Genomic DNA, 23,988 nt, shown 5'->3' on the forward strand with positions numbered 1-23,988 from the left:
TGCGGCGTCTACGTCCCGCAGTACTCCAAAAGATCCCTAAGGAATGCATGTAATTATCCTCTGTGATGTTAACATACTTCAGGACAAATTTCACCCCAAAAAAAGAGCACAAGCGCTTTTCTCCGAGATGTAAACAAGAGCGGCGGCGGTGACAAAAGCATTTGAGCGGCTGATTTCCCCTTTGTCCTCTTATCTTCCTAACCCAATGGTGACACATTCTGCATGGTTAAGTAGGAACATCCATGGCGCTCTTTCACTCCCCATTTCACGCTGTAATAAAACGCAGCAGTTGTTACTCTGGGGGACCCTGAAAGGCTTTCTGTGGGGCCGATGAGAGAGTCGGGCTGAATGGCAGCCAACGCCACAGCCCCATCTTCACTTTTTCATGCCTGGGACGATGTGGGGGGGGCAGAGGGGAGGGAGAGAAACTGGAGGGGGTGGGGTCGGTTGCCGTTCACAGAACTGCCTTTCTCCATCGCAGCGTGGTTATCTCCACCCCTCGTAAAAATGCTTACTGCCCCGAGTGACTGACTGGAATAACAAACTGTGAAAATAGTGCATATATAAAATGTCACACAAGTGTTTGGTTTTAGTTAATGAAGCATGAGCTGCTACCAGTGAAAGCTGCCCCGGGCTTAAAAATACACCGTGTATACAAAATAAAAGTCGGGCCATAATTCAAACTGATGCAGATGGCATTTTCCCATATCGCCTGAACACATTAGTGCAGTCACACAGAGGTGCGTGCGGCGGCGGCGGCGGCTATGACTGATTCTGTTGTTTTGTAAATGAAATCGAGCAGACACAAAACTGGTACCTGTGCTTTCCCTTTACACAATCTGCTCAAATATGGAGCCCGGTATGTTTTCTCGGCGCAATCCCAAAAGTTTAGAGACGACATCTGGGAGACATATCGATCCAGGCACAGATAATCAAGAGGTGTCAATGAGTTTTCACAAGGTGCCTTCGCTGACCCCTTGGGACAAAGCCACGGCTTTGAAGCAACTCCACCGAGAGCCGTGGAGGAATCCGTGCTGTTGATCACGCACACTGTAAATCTCGCCTCCAATCTCGCTGAGTTATGGCTACTTTCTGCTGCCCCGGCGCTTTTCACACTCCCGATGACCGGGCTCAATAATTCCAGCAGCTCTCCACATCTATCGACCCATCTCCGCTCTCTCCACACTTACTTCTCACCCTATTTCACTTTTATTTGGCTGTCGTCTCCGTTCGACTTCCCCAATTTCTCCTACCTTCTCCAACCACCCCCGCGCTTTTTCTCTCTCTTTCATGTCCACTCAAATCCAGATACATTTTAAAACTCGCCTTTTCTCTTTGTTTTGGCCGCGCTCGTATTGATGTTTTCCAAAAACCCTCTCCAAAGTAGATAAATTTGAAAACTCCAGACCCACGCTGCACCGCAGACAAAGAATTAGCTTTTTATCATGTGATATATCTTTCACAAACACGGCCAGCGCGCTTTCGCTTGCCAGCAATGTTATGAGGCCATGTTTCTGGAGCCTGGGCCATTTTCTTCTGTGATAATTTTTTTTGGTGTGTGTGTGTGTGTTTTCTTAGCCTACAAACCAGCACAATGTAAGTATGTGTCGGTAGCACACAATTGCGCAAGTACGTTTAATGAACTATGTTAATAGTGTGGTAGATTGTGGAAGAAAGCAAGAACCTCAAGAGACATTTTAGAGTCTGGTGTTTACAGTCTTGGCATCAAACGGTAAACTCTGAAACGCATTAAAAAAAGACTAATTTGGTCAAAATGGTTGAAGGGTGGACCAGAGCAATCAGCCGTAGCCCGGTGGCTCGCAGCAAGTAACTAATCACGCCTCATTTAACGCCGACATTTTATCAAATGCCCAGCCGCTCATCTCTCGCTGATGATTCCACCAGTAGGGTTTCACAACCTTTGAAGCCTCCAACTGCAACGCCGCAGAAAGCAGTGTACGCTAATTGCCGCTCAAACACAGAGCGTTGGGTAGCAACGAGTTTGTGCATTTATTATTTTTTCTATTTAGCGGAAATGGTCGCATCAGAGCCAGCGATGATCGTAATCGTTAGACGGGGTTCAAATTGATTGTAAAATTCAAACCAGAGGCATTTAGTTGACTATAAAATACAAAGAAGAATGGCGAACCTTCACATGCGAGATGATGAAGAGGTCGAATGTTTTCGGCCATTCGGTTATTGCAATTCTATTCAAAATTGCTGCCGACTGATCCGATGCTGACCTACAGATCAGATTATTTGATTAATTCAACTCCGTTTATAAAGGGAGTCCATCATCGTTCTATACAACTGCACGCAGCCAACACAATTTCTTTACGAACTGCGGCAGTGTTGAATTCAAAGAGGACATTGTGGAGTTTCTATGAGGATGACTAACATTTTTTCCCACAATGTGAAAAGCACTGCCAAACGTTCCGCGAATAAATATCTCAAAACGTATCCGCTTGACATTGAAAGCGCCTCCACTCTCTGTTCGTGTGCGTTACCCCTTCCCTCTCTACTCTAACCCTTGGTTCTCAGAGTAAATCCACAATGAGCACCATTACTTTTTATGGTTTCAGTGTTTTCTCCCTCATTCCCATTCATGGCACGGGCCCTCCTTCCGAGCTGCCTTGCCCGAATTAAAAGTCAGCTTGATTTCAATCCAGAATCCATTTTATGGACCAAACAAATATTGTGGCATGCCTAAACTCTTCACAGCTGCCTTACAGGTGGCGCCCAGCGAGACTCTCATTACAGGTTAACTAGGCCGAAACATATTTCATCAGGTGCTGGGGCTGAGATCTGATTGAGTGTAAAATCATATGCTGGTAAGGCCGTCCAATATGTCTCCGACGTGCCATTAAGTTTCAAAGCGCTGTAAAAATACAGCGAGTAAATCAGGAAGAAGATATCCTCGTCCCGAGCTGTTAGAAAGTCTAGACACGCCATTTCCTCAACCTAGCGTGACCTTTTAGTCCATGAGATATCGTGGATTTAATTTCTGCCCCGCCGTAAAGCGCAGGTGTGTATCCGGCAGACAGTGGGTGTATCACGTAGATCAAAAAGATTAACGGTATAAATGACTTGAGGTGTGAGCCTGCAACTCTACTCCGCTCGGCAGGCTCACACAAGAGCTGTTTTTCCCCGTGTGCGTGCATTTGCTTACCGAGACAACTTTCCGGTAAGGGAAGACAGGTGGGAATTTAACTCAGTAATTGGCGCCGAAATGGTTGTAATCAGTCTGCGCTGATGTTTCACGAGCAACAGCATCAGAATAAAAGCTGCGCACAGAGAAATGGAGTCTTTGATATTGATTGTGAAGTTTTGGTCTGTTATTTCAAGGAGAAACAGATAAAACTGTACCGCAGCAGTGGCTGTGGGGTGTTTAATTCGGCAATTACATAAGCCTCTGCAAACAGGAAACCCACAGGGCCCATAGTGTCAGTGGAGGATTTTTGTAGTCGGGAAAGGAAGCACATAAACAGCGCTGGTGCTGCTGTGCTCCATTTCTTCCACGAATTCTTGGAGGTAGATGTGGAAAACAGGTATTACAGATATGAGTGGAGCAAATTGGCAGCTGTCTCCTCTCCTGAATCATCCCAACAGTGCATCCACGCCATATGGAAAGCTGGCATCAGATGAAATGAAACCTCATCTTATCTGTAGCTGGTTTGAGGGAAGGACAAGATGTCTGCAGGTGACAACCAGCAGCACCTGAGACATACCATTTATCATTGTGTTTGTTGTCATTCCTGCTAATAAATAAACATCTAAAAATTATCATGTGAATTATTCATTCATTCATATTCATCCAAAACCCTCAGCGGCGTCGCCCACAGGATTTCTGAAGCGAGGCTTTAAAGCTTCTGTAGCGCCTCGCTCTGCTTAAAGCCTCGTCCACATGAAAAGCAATTCACTCATCGCCCATCCCTTAGTAGCTGACAACTGTTCACTAGTGGACATTCAAGGCTCTGGTTGCCGAGGTAACCGCCTTTGTATATTTCCCACCATAAATGTTTCATAGTTAAACAAGCAGAACATAAACTTAAATCATGGACTGCACGGAGTTTCACCGCTCTCTATTTGAAAAGAAAATACTGTCGACGAAGCTCCACGCCCGCCGTCAGCATGGCGAACCGGTGGATGCGAACCAAAGTCGTGGTCCTTGCTGCAAGCGTTTGAGGAACTGTTTGCATCATGTGTCGGTCAGCTGCATCAGTCACTCTCGTTGAGATCAGTTCAACTTGGTACCGCTCCACCTACCTATCGGTCACCGAATGCAATGTAGATCCCGTGTTTTCTTCTCGACGCATATCTGCCAGTCTCTTCCTGCATGTACGCCCCCTTTACTCAATTTGAAAACGGGCAAAGGAGTGGAACTTGAGCGTAGCTGAGTTGGGGTGGTGACACCAAGGCAAACAGCTAGCAACCTGTGAGGCCACTCAAAGCGGGCCCACCCTTAATTATGCATAACATTAAGCCTTTACCCCATCTACAGTTGTCATTAATGGAAAAACTTTTTTTTTCAACTGCAGTTTTTGCTGCTTTCACCTAGGCTTCATTTCTCATCCCCAGGGCTTGCCACTTGGCATCATTACAGCAACACATCAACATCATTACCTAATTATAAGTCACACAAGATAAAGTTATGATAGCTAACTAAGAATGATTGCTTTAAACATATTTTCCAAGCCCTGAGAGCGACACGGGCTGAGAGAGTTCCCGGAGTCATAACTCCTTCATCTTTACAACCAACAAAAACACAGTAGATTTCCATCTCCAGCGGGAGGGGAATAGGGGGAAACGTATAGGTTTCGAGGCTTTCTTCTGTGTTTGTCAGAGACGGTGAGTAAGCTAGCAGGTGGTGTCACAGACATTCTTCGAGCATCACTTTAATTATTAATTTAAATGCAGTTGAGGGCGCAGACAACAAAGAGCTGAAAAGGAATAGCTTGGCAGAAAGTGAGAAGGAAAAGAGGAGGAGCAGGAGGGGCAATGCATGAATTATACATTTACCCCACAATCAGAGGTGCCTGCCTTATTTATGAGCAAGAAGCCCACACAGCTTAGCCCGGAATTGTGCTTTGTCTGCTGCGGAATGCAATAGCAGTTCGCTTAATACTTAATGACTCTGAAGTTTCACCCAGACACTCAGGCCAAGGACTCCTTCTCTCTTACAGGTCCTCTGCCGTCTCACGTTGTTATGCTCGGCAGTGACAAGAGTCAAAATTACAGCGGCCGTAACGAGAGCCTCGGTTATCACCCACCTCTGGGCTCGGTTTACATTTCATGACAATTAGACTCAACAGGATGTATCCATCACGTGGGGTCAGATCGGTGATAAAGGGGCCGACGGGGCCTTCCACGGTGACGCGGCATGGGAAAGTCAAACCCTCTCCACTGCTCCCTGAAAGCCACGTCAGATCTGCCCGCCGCCGTGTGATTTACTGTATTTACACCCACGCCATCACGCTGAATAATGTTATGGTAACAGATGCATAGATCTGTCCATACGGCTGATTTACAGCCACAATAATGAACTCGTATTTTCCACGCAGGGGATGAAAAATGCATTTCTGCCATGGCAACATCAGTCATCGCAGACTGAGGCGATAGTAAACAAGATAAAGGATGTCGGCTCTTCTGGGTCGGGCCCTGCGGTGACCACTCAAGCTGCCTCAATCCCCCCACCCACCCACCTCCTCCTCCTTCGTCTCAGATCAAATGAGACCTGGCGCTTCAGCTCCAATGTAGGGCGAAAACATGTTTAACACAAACACGCCGTTGATGGGGAGGAAAGCCGTGCTAATCCCACGCCGCAGTCACATTCCAACACTATCTCCGCTTGTTTATTTGAGTTTCAAAAACACTTGGAATTCACTAATCCTACTTGCCCCCCCTCCAGGGTCCACTAACGGCTCTTCACACCAGCCATCCCTATCAGCGTCCTTTCAGAGCTACAACACATCCACGCCGAGGAATAACAATAATGACGTGCGGCGCTAAAACGAGACGTAATGTGTTCTGTTTGCTTGAGGTGATGACTGAATTTTCTTTTATCCGTTTCAAAACACGGCACTTCACAAAGCGAGGGCACACCTGTGCGTGTGTTGTATAAAGACGTTTGGATTTATATAGCCGCGGAAGGCAAACAAAAGGAACCCGAAGCACTTTGATGCGTGTTCAGTCAGGAACTCTGGAGTATAAATGACTCCTCTTGTCGAGTCAAAGGTTAAGAGAGCCGTTGATCACGCAGTGTTTGACATACATTCCGGGTTCTGCGGCCGTCCCGAAACTGTCACACAATCTCTGGGATTTATCCGAGAGATGCAGCAGCTTTGACAGTCTGGTAGCCGGAATAAATTGATAAGCCGGGATCTGCCGGGCACATCAGCCATAAGATTCTTACATTCTAATCTTCCTTTCGCCGATGCGACTGCTGGCACGATCGGTTTGTTGACAAAACACGGCTGACGCCGACGAGGAAAGCCGCAGAAGTGAATGCCCCCCGGGCACGTGAGCTTTTGAAGGGGAAACGGTGGCAAAGGTAATGCGATACGTGTACGTTGCAGCCGGCGTTATTCAGCCAATACATCCTCAGATTGAGAATAAGCACTCAGATGACAGCGGATTGTCTCAGTGTGACTGGTGGTTATTGCTACAAGAGGATTTCACAGCGGCTTTGATTGCATTAATCCTTCAAGAGAACGAAATCCCTCCTGACGGGGAGAACGGAGGAGATGGGGCTATCTGTGAAAGGTTGATTATCTTTAAAAAATAAATAGCCGCCGTCTAAAAGGGCTAGCTGCGCTCTGCCGGGGGGTTAGAAAAGCACAGGTGCGTTTCTTCAAGGAGGATTTCCTGGAGTGCACGTCACCCAGACACTGAACAGACGGCCTTGCAAAAGAGGAGCTTTAGACCCGAGCTTTAAGTGCTGAAGAAGCCTAAACTGCACTTCCACAGCCTCTTCGGTTCCTCTCCTCTCCTGTGGCCACGTCTTTAGTTGTTTTTTTTTTGTTTAGTTTCTTTTTTTTTTTGCAGTGGGGGTTTTCATTCCCTGCCACCCACCATGTGAATAATGAGCTCCACAGATAGCAGCCAATGAAGCAACCCCCCCCCACTCACTCACCCCCCCTCCCCGTCAACCAATGAAACTTAACAACCATGTCCAGATCAGGTCCTTCCTGCTGGGACTGACCAGCCTTGCTTCACACTCCTCTGCCACCCACACACACACAAACACACACGCTGCCTCGAAGTAGATAAAGTGCAAAAAGAAACAGCTTCGGAGAAACAGTTCTGCCTCTGTGCATGCTCTCCGCCGCCAACTCAAAATTCACCACTCGTGTCACATACACAGACATGAAATTGGAATTTAAATTAAGTCTGGCTCGGGCTGTTCCTAAAATTTTACACTCTCCTTACGCCCACACTGCCAGGCAATCCAGACACAGCCAACCCGACTGATTGATTTCTGGCCTCGCTTGCTTTGAGGTGTTGGTGCTGGTAATGTGACTAACACGGGGAGGTGCAATGAATGTCTGGCCTCAACATGACCAAAAGGTGCTTTGAAGTCTGTCTAAGCACCTAATAATCCCAGCCATGCCCAGCTGTAAAACTACCGACCAGCACCCGCTTTATCACATCTTTTCAGTCCAAAATATACTACCTAACCCCCCCAAACGAAGAAAAGATGACCACACAAAAGACTTGCAAACTGCACTGGCACGCTCTCAAAGCTTCAAGAGAAAGTGACCCTTCTCCAAAGTATTTGTTTTGGGGACTAAGGTGGCGCTTTTGAATTAATTTTATAGGTTCAACTGACCCAGAAGAAAAAATAAAAGAACAAATGACGGGGAAGTTTGACCATTTTATTTTTGGCGTGAGAAAATGTGTGGGTCGGAGAGAGAGAGGGAGGGGGGGGTTGACAGTGTGCTTTGAAAGACACTTTTGAATGTGACATAGTAGCATTCCAGCGATTGTTATTCAAGAAAACCGCTCCAAAGCTTCCGACGCGCGAGGACGAAGGCCGCGACGTAATCCAAAAGAGTAAACACTTCTTATTCTTGTGCTGGAATTTGCAGCTTAGTGTGCGACGGATAGAAAAGAGCGCTCAAAGGAGCCACCTGGGACGCGCGAGACGTCCGAGAGAGACGTGCACGACTCGTTGCCGTCGAATGGGGACCAGACAATGTTGCCGTTTGAAAGCTTTTCCCTTAGGAAATGCTTGGTAAGTAAAAGCAGGGCCACGGCTGACTAGGTCAACATCTCCTCTTAAAAGGTGCTATCCTGCAAACTGTCATTCTCTTCAGCTTCAACACCACTCAATCTAAATCATTGAGTTATCATTCTGAGTAGAGGAAAAAGAGCAGAGGTTTTTTTTTAACATTTAGTTTGCTTGGAAGAAAAATATTACACATTCTGCCTCAGGAATTAAAGGAGATGGGCACTTTCCTTTGACTCACCACAGGCCAACTTACCCAGGCATAATGCTCATGTCCTTTCTCCTCAACCCTCCCCGGGAGAAGTTCGAGTAATGAAGCGCACCACTTTGTTGCAGACCTGCATTTAGCCGCCTTAAGTCAATCCTAGCATTTGATGTGGAGTCTGGATCGCACCCATGGGGAAAGCGAACCCAGCTAATATCAGCTACGCTCTGAATGTGGAAAGCTTCTTGGCTGCTTCTGCACACCAGTCTCCCAAGCACACACACAAACACACACACACACACACACACACAAAAAATCTATTTTCTTTGCCCCGGCAGAAAAGGAGAACACCCTGGAGTTTTTAAAACTTCCATCCAAACACATCCAAACTTCTCAAGTGGGGAGCGCTAACAGTAGGGAGACACAATGACAATAGCTCATAGAAACGCCTGCTGTCTGCTTTCCTGGCGTCTCCCCGCTGAATGGAGTTTTTCTCCTGGTCCGGTCTTACGGCATGATAATGACTCCCCGGCTCTTCAAATGCCACCTCGCTCTGCTTTGGAGAGAAGGGCAAGCAGGTTAATTACCATGACAATGGGGACAATCGGGAGTAGGGCCGACTCTGGACGCCGCATGCGAGGCGACTGGGATGACTTTCTCGTCGCAAATGGAAACGGGAGGCCTTGATTTCCTAAAATGTGGACAGATGGACGGGGTCACCGCATCTTTGTCCGAACTATTAGGCAGCCCTTCCTCGCATTTCCTTCACAGGCAGGGAGCTCTCAGTGGCTCTTTGACAGAGCTCTTGGGTGGACAGGCCTTCTGCCCTAACGCACTCCCCCCGGAGCCACTGCCTTTGTCTCTCTGTTTGACTGTGTGCTGTTCATGAAGTGAAGAGGCTAATCAGCGGCTGTAGAGCTATTCACAGGGAACCACTGTACAGCATGGTCCCATTTGATACAATTGTTAGAGTGGCCACAATAGCTCTGTGTTTTCACACACACCGCACACGGGCCCCGAGTGTGCACTCGAGCCATTGATGGCGGTGTGAAGCGTGGTGATGTTTGCTACCAAAATATTGACCTCCCGCTGCAAATTAAGCTGAAGCACCGCGCGCTGGCCCTGCATCCTGCACGGCTAAACCAAAAACCCGGGATACAATTAAACGAATCAGATTCGAAAAGAGCCCTTGAAACTGGGACGCCAAAGCAGCAGAGCTTCACAGCTGTTCGACAGCAAGCGTATCGTTATTTTTAAGGGCTTACATCAAATCCGGCCTCGCGCATTTACAGCCAACACGTGGGATAAAGACGTGCTTACTGACGTGCTTGTTATGAAAGGGAGAACAAGAAGTCCGTTAAAGGGTTTCAGGACGTTTGCGCAGATTCTGCAATGTTAGCTGGTTGATTATGAAAACAGTATGGTGTCCCGAGACTCGCAGCCAACAAAAGCCTTTTTCAAACATGAAACCCTGCCGAATGACTGGGGAACGGCTGGTGCCAGGAGCTGATGTTGGCTATCATAGTGGAAAGGAGAGAAACAACTTTCACAATATTAAGGTTAAAAAAAAAAAGAAGAAGAAGAAGAAGCAGGCTTGCCCTTCTTGACTCGAGCAGCATCAAGTGCAGTTCCTTGAGCTTCTTAAATTACCGCGCCGCGTTTAAACATATAACTCAGGCGTGCGCTGCTAAATACCAAGTTTAAGAGAAATCACCTATAGGAAAGCACAGAGCACAATAGCTCTGCCGTATCCAGGGCGAATGCAAATTGTCTTTGGAAGCCATTTGAAATTCACAAAAGGAATTTAATAATCAAAGACAAAGGGTGATTTCACGAGGCAGTCGACACCAGACCCTGATTGTGATTAATATGAAGGCCGCATTTGGCGCCGAGTTAAGATAGCATAGATATATTTAAATGAGTTTTCAGTTGTGCAACCGTGTCTCTGTGTGCGTTCCACTACAATATAGTACAATCAAATCTGTGGACTTAGGAAAAGCTGATTAAGGTCATAAAGACTAAATCTAATTTGTCATCATCTTTACAGTAGCATGAAGTAAAACCCCAGAAATAGGTACTTTGCCCTGTTTGAGTATTCCTGTTGAGTTGCACACAAATCTAAATCCTGGTTTCGCCGTGTGCGCCGGGAGACGAGAGCTCGGCTAGCGCATCCTCCTTCTTATTCCAGCTCCATAGTGCTCTATGTCTGCAGTCTATATAGCACATCTCAGAGGGCCTTGTCAACAGCTCCGGGAGCCTGATAGAATATGTCAGCACTATCTTTTCAGAGGAGCTGTCAACACCAGCTTTGTATCAACCTTCTTTGGGACAGGGCACAACACACAAACAAGCCCTGCGGGAGGCTCACCATAATGCACCCGACTGAGATTCCGAGTGACAACGGAGAGGCAAAAACATGTCACACTCTGCTTTTCGTAAATCGGCGGGCATTAAACGTCCTCAGGTCTTATTTAAGCGTATTCCGATTACAAGAGCAAATGAGTGTCAATGAAAGCAGAGGCAATCCGAGTAAGCGCCGGCTGAAAAGAAAAGGGTTTTTCTCACGAGAGGCTATGTCAACAGTTCGTGATTCCTGCCGACAAGACGAAACCGGTCCTGTCGTGACTCGTACACTTTATGTTGTATTACCCTGATAATGAGGCATGTATGTAGCATGCACATCACTCGTGAAAGAAATGAAACCACACTACCTTGGAGCACTGCTTGTGATTCTGGCACCAAACCAAGGATCCATTATTCTGTGAAAGAGAAGAAGAAGAAGAAGGAAAAAAAAAAAAAAAACACCATCAGTCACCAGACATCCTGTTGAAAATACATTCATCAATTCATCAAATAAATATGACCTACAGCACTGCGTCACTGCCTTTTTGATTAAGAATAATGCCAACAGTAGGGAAATTTGAAAGACTGCCTTTGAGTCAGCCTGTGCGTGCCGAGTGCAAACAACTCGAGCAGGAAGGTGGGGGTCACGGTACCAAGGCTAGGGCGAACCTCTGGTCAGTTTCAGCAGAGCACGGCGACCTCAGCTCTTCTGAGGACTTGTTTGATCTCGCAACAGACGTCCCCGAGGTCACTCAGGCAGGAACTGATGTCAGCACTCCTGTGTAGACTGCAGATACTGCCAATTTCCTCTAATTGCTGTGGAAGTGCCACCTTCTGCACTCCGACAAGGCAAACATTTGCTCCTAATAGTGCTGTGTATTTATAAAGCCCTCAAAGTGTAAATACGGAGGATTATCAAGCGAAGGACCGGTGGGGGTAAATGGCGTGTGTGAGTGGTCATTTCCCGTGTTCCATTAGGATGAAAAAGTATTCTCTGCGAACATAATTGTGCTTGGATAGCAAGTGCACGGCTGGAGCTTTGGAATAAATGATCAGTTTGCCGCCACAAAAGAGACTAAATGTTTTAACGCGTCGTTTGTCAGAGCGAGGGGCCTTTAGGTCAGTGTTTGAAATTTGAAAAGGCTGTTTTTTGTGCCCACTTCCAGGCACAATAACCAAGCATTAAATGCAACATTACGCTGATGACACAGCTGCTTATTTCCACATCCACAGATGCGAAGCCTTCATTTGGAGTTGAGTTTTTGGACGCTTAATGAACCTAAAGTAAGCATAATATTCACTAATGAAGTCGCAAGAAAGGACTTAAAATAAAATAAATAGGCCGGAGAAGCTTAACAGTTGTAGGGGAACTGCAATGTTGAGTGGGTTCATCTCCAAAAGCAACACCCGTCACATTAAACACAATAATGTGATTCATTCTTGCAGGAAAACTATCAATTTTATCCTTTTCCAGACTTCTGAAAAAGTGACAAGTAATCAAAAGCAAACAGTCTCAATGGAGGCTTTGAGTTTAGAGTTACACTAATGGAATTCGTTCTAGTTAATGACCTGGGGCTTAAGTTTTGGATGCTCCCTGTGCTCCCCCTGTAAAAACATAAAAAAAAACAACCAAGAGGTGAGATGCAGCCAAACTTCAGGGGTCTCCAGGCAAAAGGTCTGCTTAAGTTCAATGTCAAGTTCAAAGTCTTTCCCCGCAATGTAATCCAGAAGAAATTTCCCATGAGACACTGGGAGAGAAGTTATCATTAAAGGGTTTAATTTGACATCCAGTACCAGTAAGTGCTGCGCTTTTAGTGTCAAGGATAATGGTCGAACGGCTTCAAAGGAATCCGTGGTTGGATGGTCGTGTCTTCAGAGAATCTCTTCCACACACACAAAAAAAAAAAACGGAAGATAAGGAACAAAATATATGAGCTTGAGCGCTAAGGAGACTTGCTAACGGTAGAGGAAATGAGAACTCATTTGGCTGAAGGGTTTATTGTGCATCTGCAGGTTTTATTTGTTTTTGTGTGTGACATAGAACACCTTCCACCCTTGTGGCCAAACATTTATTATTAAAAAATACGACTTCCTCCTCGCTGATGGATCATTTCGTCCCGCGTCGTGTGATTAAAATCCTCGCGGAGTTTGCCAACTACAAACATCTTCAACCCGATCAATCCCACAAAGCCAAACCCTGCTGGAGACCACTTATAAATAAAACTTTGACATTTGCACTGGCAGGCGATGCCTCCGGGTAATTTATACAGATTGTCACGGCTCTAGACCGCGTCCTAAATCATCAATCCTGTTTTTGACACCTTTCTTTGCCCATCCATCAGCAGAGACAGGGCCACATCCGCGAGAGGAGCTAATTTTGCTGTGTGACAGCATCCCTGTAGCAGAGAAGCTCAGCAGGATGTTGCCCCAGCTGTCCAGGCCTGACCCCAACCATTTCAAGGACCAACGGGGAATAATTATAGGTCAGGACTCCATCCCTCTGACTCACCGTGGCATTCCTCGGCAGCCTGAACATTATGCAGTGCTGAGGACTGTCAAGGACTCAAGTGAATGAATTCTTTCCAGATATCCTCCTGTGTGACTGGGGTCGAGGAGAGGAGGCCAGACAGTGGTCTACAAATGAGGTGAACTCTGCTTTGTCGGCGACGGTGTCGTGACTAGAGGAGTCATGTAAACAGGGCATTTATCACGCAGATACATTACGCCCGTTGTCAGCTGAGAAGTCGGAGCAGGTGGCCAGGGGCGTGTTGCATTGTCTAGACAACCGAGAGAAACACGAACAAAAAAAAAAAGCTTTTATCTTCGAGGATACCATTCCACCTTTTGAAAATGGAAATCTTTGTTTCCTTTGTGCCTTTGATTTTGGATTAAACAGATCAGCTCGGTTTACTCAGATGGCACGTTCTTAAATTGCTTTTAATCCCGCCTGTGTGCTTTCCAGCATTTCCACAAGTGGAAAAAACGCCGCTGGTCTGCGAGACCTTGTACACGTCTGACCGAGTTAATAGGAGACGGGACTTCAAAGGACAGACTGGTGTCTCTGTGTCTCCTTTGACAGCACAGGGGTCTTTAGGCAACACCAAAATAACTCCTGCTTAAGGGCACAAATGCGGCACTAAAATAAAAAAGCCTCAAGATTTAGGCTTCGACTTGAGCGGGCGTGAGGGCTGTGGTCACTCGGCCCATCAATTATTCACTCTATATGAATTATTTGACAGGCGCTCTGAAAGTGAGCTAATGTGCACGGCGCGCTATCCAACGTTAACATAAAAGGGTGTTTCAGGGATCTCAAACAACGCCGGTGTAAAGTTGTCTCCACTTAGGAATGAGGGCTATTTGTCAAGTGAGGTAGCTCAGGGTGTAGCAGCGCCGCGGGCCGAGATTTACAGACAGGGACTGTCATGGTTTTAAAAGCGTTTACAGAGAGGTGAGGCCAAGCTACATAGACCCCTATTCATCCGCTGTCTTCACTAATGAAAAACTCCGCGCGCGCACGCACGAGACGAGCACCGGCCGAGGTCCGATCCCAACCGCAGGTTATTCGGTATCAAAGGCGAGAACGGGGGGACACGGAAAAACTACTTTCCAATGTTTTCCCTTCCCGCCGCTTCAAACACAAATCTCTCAGGCGAGATGCTTAGCCTTTACTACACATTAGAAATGAATGACTGAATTTAAAATGTTGGATTTTTATTGCTTTCAGTGTAATAACAAGACCTCATGGACACACCTTGTTTTTGGCTTCACGTGTCCCCCACATAAATAATCCACTACGAGCCTGATGCTTTCAGAATACATTATTGCACAGGGCTCCCAGCTCGCTCTTAATATTTTAAAGTGTCCGAGGCTAATATTTATGGCTGGGTGTTCCCCTCTGTCTATTGTACTGGGGTGACAAGTTCCCCAAAAGTGGAGTAAAATGTCAATAAATCTGCATTTGGAAATACTATTACATCAATAAATCCGGAGTTGCTATAAATCTGACAACCAACGGACTACCCATGGGTTTCCCAACTCCACACTTGTTTCCATTTCACGCTAATTCGAAACTGTGGCAAATTAAAACAAAAGCCTCTGATTCGGATTCTGATGCAGCCACATAAAAAGGGAAAAGACGCGTGGGTGTCCGTGACATCTGTAATAACATCCAAACTCTCCAAGTGCCATTCCAGCGTTCGCAGAATGATCAAATTAAACCTCACCAAGAGTGTTTTAGATTTCAGCTGCAAAACGTGTTAAGAGAGACAAACTGCCTCCTGTACCGCAACCAAAATAAGTAAGCAGCCCGTACAGATTACTGGATATTGTGAAATATTGAGAAACGTTAGGCGAAAGTGTCCGCTTTGACATACAGCTGAGGCGTTTCATTTCCATTAAGGTGGAAAGTGTTGTGTGTCTTGGTTTCCCTATCGAGTATTAAATGACCCCTGAAGGATGTCCGCGCTGAATTAAGAGGTCTGTCGTCTCAATCACTGGAGTGGAGCTGCCTGCCGAGCCGCTGCCTGCCGGTAATAGGATCTGGCGGCGGAGGGAAGCAGATCCACCTGTGGGTTTGTGCTGACTGAGCGTGCTACGCTGTTGTGGCAACATCGCATTAGAGCTTATCACGTTTAGCGCAAATTGGGCGCCGGCGTTTAGCAGGAAGGTGACCTCGGCAGGAGCAGCGCCGGTAGCCTCCGGTGGTGCGTATCCTGTGCAAGCCCGCGAGGTGTGATGCTGGCATTTATTGGCAGGGCCAGGGGGTAGAGGGCAGTGGAGGGGGAAGGAGGAGGAGGAGGAGGAGGAGGAGGGGGAGCCATATGTTTTTGCAGCTGACCAGACCCCCCATCCTCACATGATGAAAGGGGCTGCGCATAAGACAAGTCCTCGCACACTATCAACAATTGCCGCCTATTCTTAGACGTGCAAGCTTGCTCAAGCAACCTTGCTTATCGGCAACCACAAAAATGCCCCCTCTCTTCAGACAAATACCTCCCTCTCGTTTTCCCCTCGCTGAGGGCTCGTCTCAGACTCTCAGGCTCTGCAGTCAATTATATTGACTATTAGCTGCTCATTAGAGGTGAGACTCCATCAGTTATTTGACTTCCTAGCTGGTGACTAATTTAATTCCCCAACTTCGCAAGCCTGGGCTGCAACACACTCTTGGAACCGGCTCAAAATAAATCCCAGACACCGCTCGCCAAGTTGCACTTTAAGAAACAGCTCGTTTTCCACCCCAACAGGATATTCGCTGCAGCTAAAGTGTATTCATCCTCCAGCCCCGGTTGTATATTACCCCTTAATAAAACTGCTGGAATTAACCGCAGCAGGTCTGTGTCCCACGGACCCGCACTAGCACACTGGATCAATGAGTGCTTTCAACGTGAAATTAATGGGCGAGACAGAAACAAGCGGGGGGACGCTCTGCTGATTCATTAGCCCCGATTACAGATTCACCTTGCCCCACCGGTGTTTCCTGACAATTAGGGATTCATTAAGGCACCTTGAGGAGGACAAGCCTTGCAAATGCAAATGAGGCGAGCATAAAAGGCAAGCCACCACCACCAGACAGATAGCCGGTGGAAGGGAGCGAGAGGGGAAGAGGGATCAGTGGCCCCGGCTCTTTTCTCTGGAGTCTTGAGGGGAGGACAGTGCGTCCAGTGGAGGGTGGAAAACAACTTCTGACACCAAATCATCCAAAGCGCACACACACACACACACACACACACACACACAGCTATTTTACAGAGGCTGCATCACAACACTAATTCTCTGTATTAACAGAAAAGTTGCAGACTACAACAGCGGCTATCACATTTGCATTGAAAGCAGGGGATGTCTCCTATTCAAATCATTAGCAAGTAATGAATGGAAACTGGCTCAATTGAGAGGCATTCATCATGCCTCAGTCTCACAAGTCCTGATATGTGATAATTAGGCTTGAAACGGTTTAAAGCGTCCCAGTACACACGTGCAGGCAACCAGATGCTGCAACTCCGAAGCAAATTGAGATCCCTGCAACTGATTGCGTCTTAGCCAGTGACATTTCTTGAAGCCAAACTAAATGAAGTCTGCTGCACCATTAAGTGACCTGCTGCTGCTGCTGCTGCTGTCTCCTCACAATGGGGCTCAGGAGGAGCAGGTTTGACTAAACGTGGGGAGCATCGACCAGTGAACGCAACGCGGGGATCTGTTTCCCCCCCGATTTTTCCCTGCGGGGGGGACCTTCAGTGACCACATGCTCGTACCTGGGAGTTCTTGAAGAAAGCGGAGATGCGAGTGATGTGCAGGCTGAGGCATCTCGAGGCGCATCTCGCTCGGTAAATGCTGGCAGTGAAGAAAGAGTCGTCCTGCTTCCTCGCGGACGCGCTCCCGGGGCTCGTTAACGCCGTAATCCACAAGCACAGGGTCACGCACACGCTCAGGCTCCTGGAAAACATCGTCCCCGCCGTTGTGTATTTAATCCCACCGCGGGTCGGACAACACTGCGCGCAGGCTCCGCGGAAAGAAACTAAAGAAACTTCAATTATACACCGGGGAGGAGTCACGGGCTGGCGAGCGCTGCGATTGGAGGGCGCCGCGGTGAGTGACGGGCGCGGGGAGCGTCGAAGCAGGTAGACTGCTGCACGGTTCCTGGACAGCACTCAAATCAGATCAGGGAGCAGGAGCACAGGCGAGAGGGACAGAATGGTCTTTGTGGAAAACGTGGTTTACAATAAGAACGTGTAATATGAAAATGTGCGCAAATGGAAACATATACAATATTATACCCACTGTATTTTAATCTACTCTGGCTCAGTGCAGCAGTGCACGGCTAGACACTGTGTTTTTATCTCTGAGCACTTAGATCCATCTCTATATACACACACTCGTGCGCTGTATACAACGATCAGCCACAACATTAAAACCACTGACAGGAGAAGTAAATATTATCTTGTGGCAATGCGGTGTTCTGCTGGGAAACTTTGGATGTTACTTAGACGTGTGCCACCCACCTAGACCAGACCAGGCACCCCCCACCCCATAGCAATGACACTCCTTGATGGCAGCAGCCATCCCCAGCAGGATGCAGCCTGACGCAGGCACACACACACAAAAACGGTTTAGGAACAACTAAAAAAAAAACATCCAAATTCACTAGATCCCAAAGTGATCAAGTATCTGTAGGATGCACTGGAACAAGCCTGATCCACAGAGGCCCCTCCTCTCAACCCATAGGACCCAAAGGCACCCCACTGACAGCATTCTGTTACCAAACACCACAGGACACCTTCAGAAGGCCCATGTCCGTTCTCTGATGAGTCACAACTGTTTTGAAAGCGTAAGGGAGACCTACACAATATTAGCAAGGTGGTCATAGTGTTAAGTCTGATCGGTATACACTCACTTGCCAGTTCATTAGGTAGACAAATGCGTTCTAATGTGACACAAAGTTTCGTGAAGATCATGGTGTTCAGCGTGTGTTCAAAATAACTGTTGATTCAACTGTGTTTCCGTTTTGCTCTGACTGTGGTTCGTAGTGCTACTGCCGGATGTTTCTATTATTTTGGCAACCCCATATTAGTAAGCGGGCAAGGCTAGAAAACGGAAACACTTTTGCTTTTAATGCAATACAGTTTAACAGGGCCACAATCTACATCCTCTGGAAAATGATCATACATTTGAATTACCATCTTTCTTACTATGTGTCAGTGTAAATTGAACATTATGACAGACACAATGGAGGGATGTGGTGCATGACTGTAGTTCATATATATATAGTATAATAATTAAGACAGTTAATGTAGTACTGCATCCATCCATCCATTTTTGGGCACTGAGAAGAGACAGATTAAAGGACCGATTGTCAAAACTGAAGCGAAAAGGGACAAGACATCCTGACTTTTTATTCCCCAGTACGCTACTTCTACATTCCCCGTAAGGCCCGATTTGACACTCATCAATCTCTAACCTCCGGTCTGAAACACAGGCTTTCTGTTATGAGTTTAAATTCTCAAGGCCAAGCTGAGACAGCTTTGATTGACATCTTTCGGGTTATTTTTCCAAACGTTAAACAAGCTACCTCCAGAGCCAGGGAAGAAATACTCCATAATTCTGACACGTTCGCTCCCAGTGACAAGTAAAACAAACTGAAATATTAATTTGTTTATTTGATTCCTTCAAATGCAGTTATTCAATCATCCTTGGCTGTGTACCAGCTGGATCCTCTGATAGAATAACCAGTATACACACCTGTTAATGTTAGCGTAGGCAGAAGGGTTAGACCTGCTGCCATCTACTGATGACAGAACTCATCTGAAACGTGGCGTAGCATCAAACTCTCACATATGGCCTTGGAGATGTTTGCCAACATCCCAGGGAAGCCCTTTCCCCTTCACCTCCCCATTTTCACAGTAGCTTGGAAAAACAATTTCTACATGGAAAACTATTAAAACCATCCCCGGCTAAATTCCTCAAGATGGACTCCCAGCTTCTGGCATCGTTCCGTTGCCCAAGGTATGGAGAAAATATGACATGTAGGAAAAGCTCGAAATCCCTGCTATTTATTGGAGTTAAGGAGTGAGTGTTTAATTAGAAAGTTCCCCCAAGGGTTTACAAGACACTCCTGCTTTTGTCAGCTCCTGGAGTACTTTCCTGAACCCCATTACAGCAGCAGCATAATGAAGTTTTATAGGTGCTGCTCTTAAACCGTACGCAGAGTGGGAGCGAGCGCGCACTCGCACACCATCATTAGGTTTGGCTTAAGTCACCGTCTTGCCTCGGGCCGGTCACGGGTTGTGCCAATAATTTGACCTCTCCTCTGCAATACCCCTATTAACACATCCTAAATAGCAGAAAATGTCTCTAGCAAAGATGAAATCCAGCTAAAAAAAAAAAAAAAAAACCCATCAGACACAGATTCCCTTTGGAATGATAAAAACAAAAACTGTTCGGTGAAACTAAGCAGAGCAGAGGTTTGAGAGCACGGGCCTCTCTTAAAAACACGTCTTCGTATCATACAAATCACCTCACAGCTCTGTAATGATAAGACGGACGTGCCCTTCATTTCCCTGGTGGTCTCGGTCATACAACGTTACTTGGGGCGAGAGATCCCTTGCCAGTCTTAAAACGTTTAAACGCGGATGTCTGTGTACCTTAAAAACACTATAATGGTTTAATTTGTTGGCTTATTACAGCCATGTGTGGCGAGGGGGGGGTTTATAGCGCGCGGCAGAGGAAGCTCTATGTCTGTGTGCGGTCCTGATGTCTCCTGCAGCCCGTGGGACACTCTCTGACGCCATGCCTTCCACTGGACGGGAAAAGCCTCTTCCAACTGTGAGCTCAGGCTGTGAGGTAAATCTAAAGCACGGCGCGGTTGTCCGACCGGATTTCACCATATCACGCGGCGTCAAATCACACACCTATGTTTCCAATGAGTCTCCATTAACAACGTGCGTTTACCTCTATAAATAGGCCTGGATGAGTCAATAAAATATAACATTCAATGTGATACAAGGTGAACACGGTTGTTATGAAGTCATGCTTGGTTTGAAGGATAAAACTCAACTCGAACCATCTGCTTTTTAAAAATTCTCATTTCAAGTCATCTGCCAGTGCCTTAAATGAAAGATTTCTCTCATCCGTGTGTTATACCCTTCAGGGCAAATCTGTCCTTTCAAAGAAAATAACATCAGCAATATCAGCGGTAGAGAGCCAATCAATACACCCCAGCTCTGCAAGCTACTAGCTGAAAGAATATTTTTAGTCCACATGCGATTCTCTCAAGAATCACCCTTGGTAGCGTCTTTGCTCCCCTCTTCATATTTTCTGACAGAGGACTAGATGTGCTGGTGTGGCGAGGGCCCCAAAGCTGGTAAAAAAACAACAACAACAAAAAAAAAAAAAAAAGGAAGAAGGTTTCTGCCACATGATCTCACAGATCCCTTCTCAAAAGATAACACAGCAGTATCAGTTTTCAGCCTGCATACTCCCGACGAAGGAGGTGCGCGGCGATCAAACGCCAGTGCATCTTTGATGCTCCGAGGTGCAGGTGGAGTCATTGTTCTCGCCTTTGATGAGGGGCCACTCGGAACAGAGGAGACCACCAGCTTTTGTGGTGAACGCCGGCAAAACAAAGGGGAAGGAGATTAGTTCAGACTCAGGTGGGATTTCAGCGTGAAGCAGAAGTAATGTTGAAGATGTTTGCACCCATTTGTATTTGTTTTGTCATGCGTACCTGTGAATTTAAGCACTCCCTCGGCTTCTAGAAGTTAATCATGAGAACACACGGCATGCTCAGAAGAACAAATAGATATTTACGGCTATGCCACATTAGATCATATCAAGTCAACGCTCATAAATAAAGGACAGTCAAAGCTATGAGTCTGTATCTTCAGTACTATCTCGGCCGCACCTGTTAAACCTATAAATCATGACAAATGAAATGTCTAATCCTGAGAAAACATCTTCAGGCAAATTAGCAGCCAATAAAGCTAATAAAGATATGTATTATTAAAGAGCGATGTCTACCTGCAAGAGCAACCCAACACAATGACTTCATTCCTCTACAGATAATCATCAGCAGCGTCAGAAACCTAAAACTGAAAGGCAGTACTCAGATATCCGTTGATTAAACAGCTCATCACGTGCCAAGTCAAGCAAGACCAAAAGAAATACAGAATCCATTTTACCAACTCATTTGGTTATCGAGCCGTAGTTTTTCTTTTTATTTTAACAAGTCACTTAACATGTAATAGCACGTCTCTGTAGATTGATTCGGGGGCTGTCATGTGTCACTTTATTTGAGGTAACTGAGGCAAGTTAATTTGAACTGAAAGCATCGCATCTCCCCACTGAGTACTGATATTTTAAAGAAGTGTTGCATGCATTTCTTCCCAATGAGAAAGCAGCCAATATCGATTAACACTTTCCTTCGCAATTTGGATTTTAGGGGGGTAGAATCCATACATTGCTGCTGACACTGTACAGTAAACTGTTACCTACTGTCTTGAATCTAATAAAATATATGCGGAAAATGTTTTTTAATTTCAATCTCACTGATAAAAAGCCACCCTTAAGTTGCACAGCTACCCTTTTGTCTATTCATAATTCCAAGTCTATTCATTCCCTTGTGAAAATATTTGTCTTGTGTATGAGGTTGGAAAAATCTACTTGGCATGGAGGACCTCTAAATACAAGCTTGCATGAAATATTTTCCCCCTTCCACCACATCCCTAAACAATGCAGCTTTGTGCAATCGAGGGGGATGACAGTCTGGTACAAGCTGTTATTCACATACAAACCACCCACTCGGAGCTAAAGTTACATTCTGGTCTCAGCTGAGACAGTGATGGTTGACTGACAGCTGAGTATCCCTCGGTGGCTATTAGCAGGCCGGGTGATCATAACGGCACCAAATGGGCCGGTGTTTGTTTTCGGGCTGGATCTAATGAATAGACTTTGAATAGAGGACAGAAGAACAGAGACATGAAACAGCAAATTATTTAAACCCATGCTCTCCAAGTGTGGACCGTCTCACCTTTTGTACGACTGGGTATTGTACCGTTTTTGTAACACTAGATGGCAATGTGTCCACAGAGAAGTTTCGGGGCCAGACAAGCGCTTTGAGACCCTGCTCCCCCTCCCTTCCTCCCTTTCTCTCTCTCTCTCTCTCTCTCTCTCTCTCTTTTGTTTTTTCTCTCAGTATTTTCCAGGAGATGATCCAGCCTTAATATCCAACAGTGGAGAATTTATCAGGGGGGATTTTTGTTCCCTTGTCTGAGGAAAACAATTATCAGATATGAAGGAAAATAGAACACATTTTGAAACTCAATGTATTCTCTCTTTCTCTGTGTCTCTCGCACGCACGCGTTCACGCACTCAAGTGTTTTTACACACATGCATGCATGCACAGCTATTACGTAGTGTAGCGGGGCTTATCAGGGTTTTGTAACCTCATTTGGCAGGGAAATGTTAACAAATGACAATGTACTCTCTGACCCTGTCGTTTTAATTTTACATATCAGTTCATGAGGTGCCTGTCATCTCCTAATGAATGAGCTCTTATCAGGTTTGATAACTCTTTCCCGGTTGCTATACGCTCTCATCGTCCTCAGCCAACATGTAAATCTCTGTGCTTCGTCGTTCTGCTCATCGTTTACTTCCAGAGGGAACAAAACAAAAAAAAAACAACTGTGATAGCTGTATTCAGCCGTCATCTCCCAAACCTGCAGGTCAGGAGAGTAATTATACAGCGTGACATGTCACAGTACTGTACTGGGTGTCTCACCAAACAGTGGCTCTCTAGACATCATTACGTTGCTATGACAAAGTGGGAGGCTGAAGCCAGTAATACACACCTAACATCCATCCGGCCAATCACCAAGCTTCTAAGGTGACAATACAGCATCACAGGGTGAGCACAGCTCCAGAGAGATTCTCCTGAGAACAAATTAGACAATAGGCATTGTTTAAAATGCTCTCAGATTGTACACTGTAAGCTATATTTTGAACAAAGCACAACAGCCTGGTTTCTATAGGATGTTATATAGGCCTATAAACACTAACTTCGAAGATTTAATAAACAGAAATCATAATATCATAAGGTAAAACTTAATAATCGGTGGAATAATAATAACCATCTTTTGATATGAGCCTTGCGTGGTCCATTGCAGTTAATATAACCAAGAGAAAAAGAAGTCTGGATTTAGTAAGTAAGAGCAGAGGGTTAAGGCTCATTTAAGCTACTGCGAAGACATAGACGACGTAATCTACGCATGTGGCCAACACCGGTGCCAGCCATTTATAGTTATGCACTCGTCAGTCTGTCTCGCACTGTAACAACGCCACCCGAGCACTAGTCGGCTCTGTGTCTTTTCTGTCAGTTGGGTTATTATTTCTTTTTTTTCCACTTCCTGCTTCACTTTCCACAACAGCAACTGAAACTTTCGCCGAAATTTCACCAAAGATGAGTCATACAAATGTTTGTATCTCCGAACCTCCCCGGTTAACCTTCCCACGATGTGTTCCATCTTTATTGATCCAAAACAATCAATTTTCAATTTGCAGAGATGGAGAAGCAGCCGGACACACTGTAGTGGAAACACACTACTACCAAGTGGACAAATCACAGCTCTTGCGGTAGTTACATTTCTGGGGAGGTGCACATCAGCCACGGCGCTAGGGTCTGAGTACGGTCTGTGCTGTCGCCATAGCTACAGCGTCAAATTGATGC

General features: G+C 46.1%; 1 protein-coding gene across 1 annotated transcript in view; it reads right to left on the bottom strand.

Annotated features, from left to right (window-relative positions):
• Positions 1 to 17,253, bottom strand: part of anos1 (anosmin 1) — a 40,070-nt gene extending 22,817 nt beyond the window's left edge. The window contains exons 1-2 of the mRNA XM_084544589.1: positions 17,024 to 17,253; positions 11,144 to 11,191 (exon numbers count right to left, since the gene is read on the bottom strand). Coding sequence (XP_084400715.1) covers positions 11,144 to 11,191; positions 17,024 to 17,215 — 240 coding nt within the window. The 5' untranslated portion in view covers positions 17,216 to 17,253. The remainder of the gene's footprint in view (positions 1 to 11,143; positions 11,192 to 17,023) is intronic.
• Between the last annotated feature and the right edge of the window lie 6,735 nt (positions 17,254 to 23,988).

This window comes from Chelon labrosus (assembly GCF_963514085.1).
Source record: "Chelon labrosus genome assembly, chromosome: 5".
Taxonomy (NCBI): domain Eukaryota; kingdom Metazoa; phylum Chordata; class Actinopteri; order Mugiliformes; family Mugilidae; genus Chelon; species Chelon labrosus.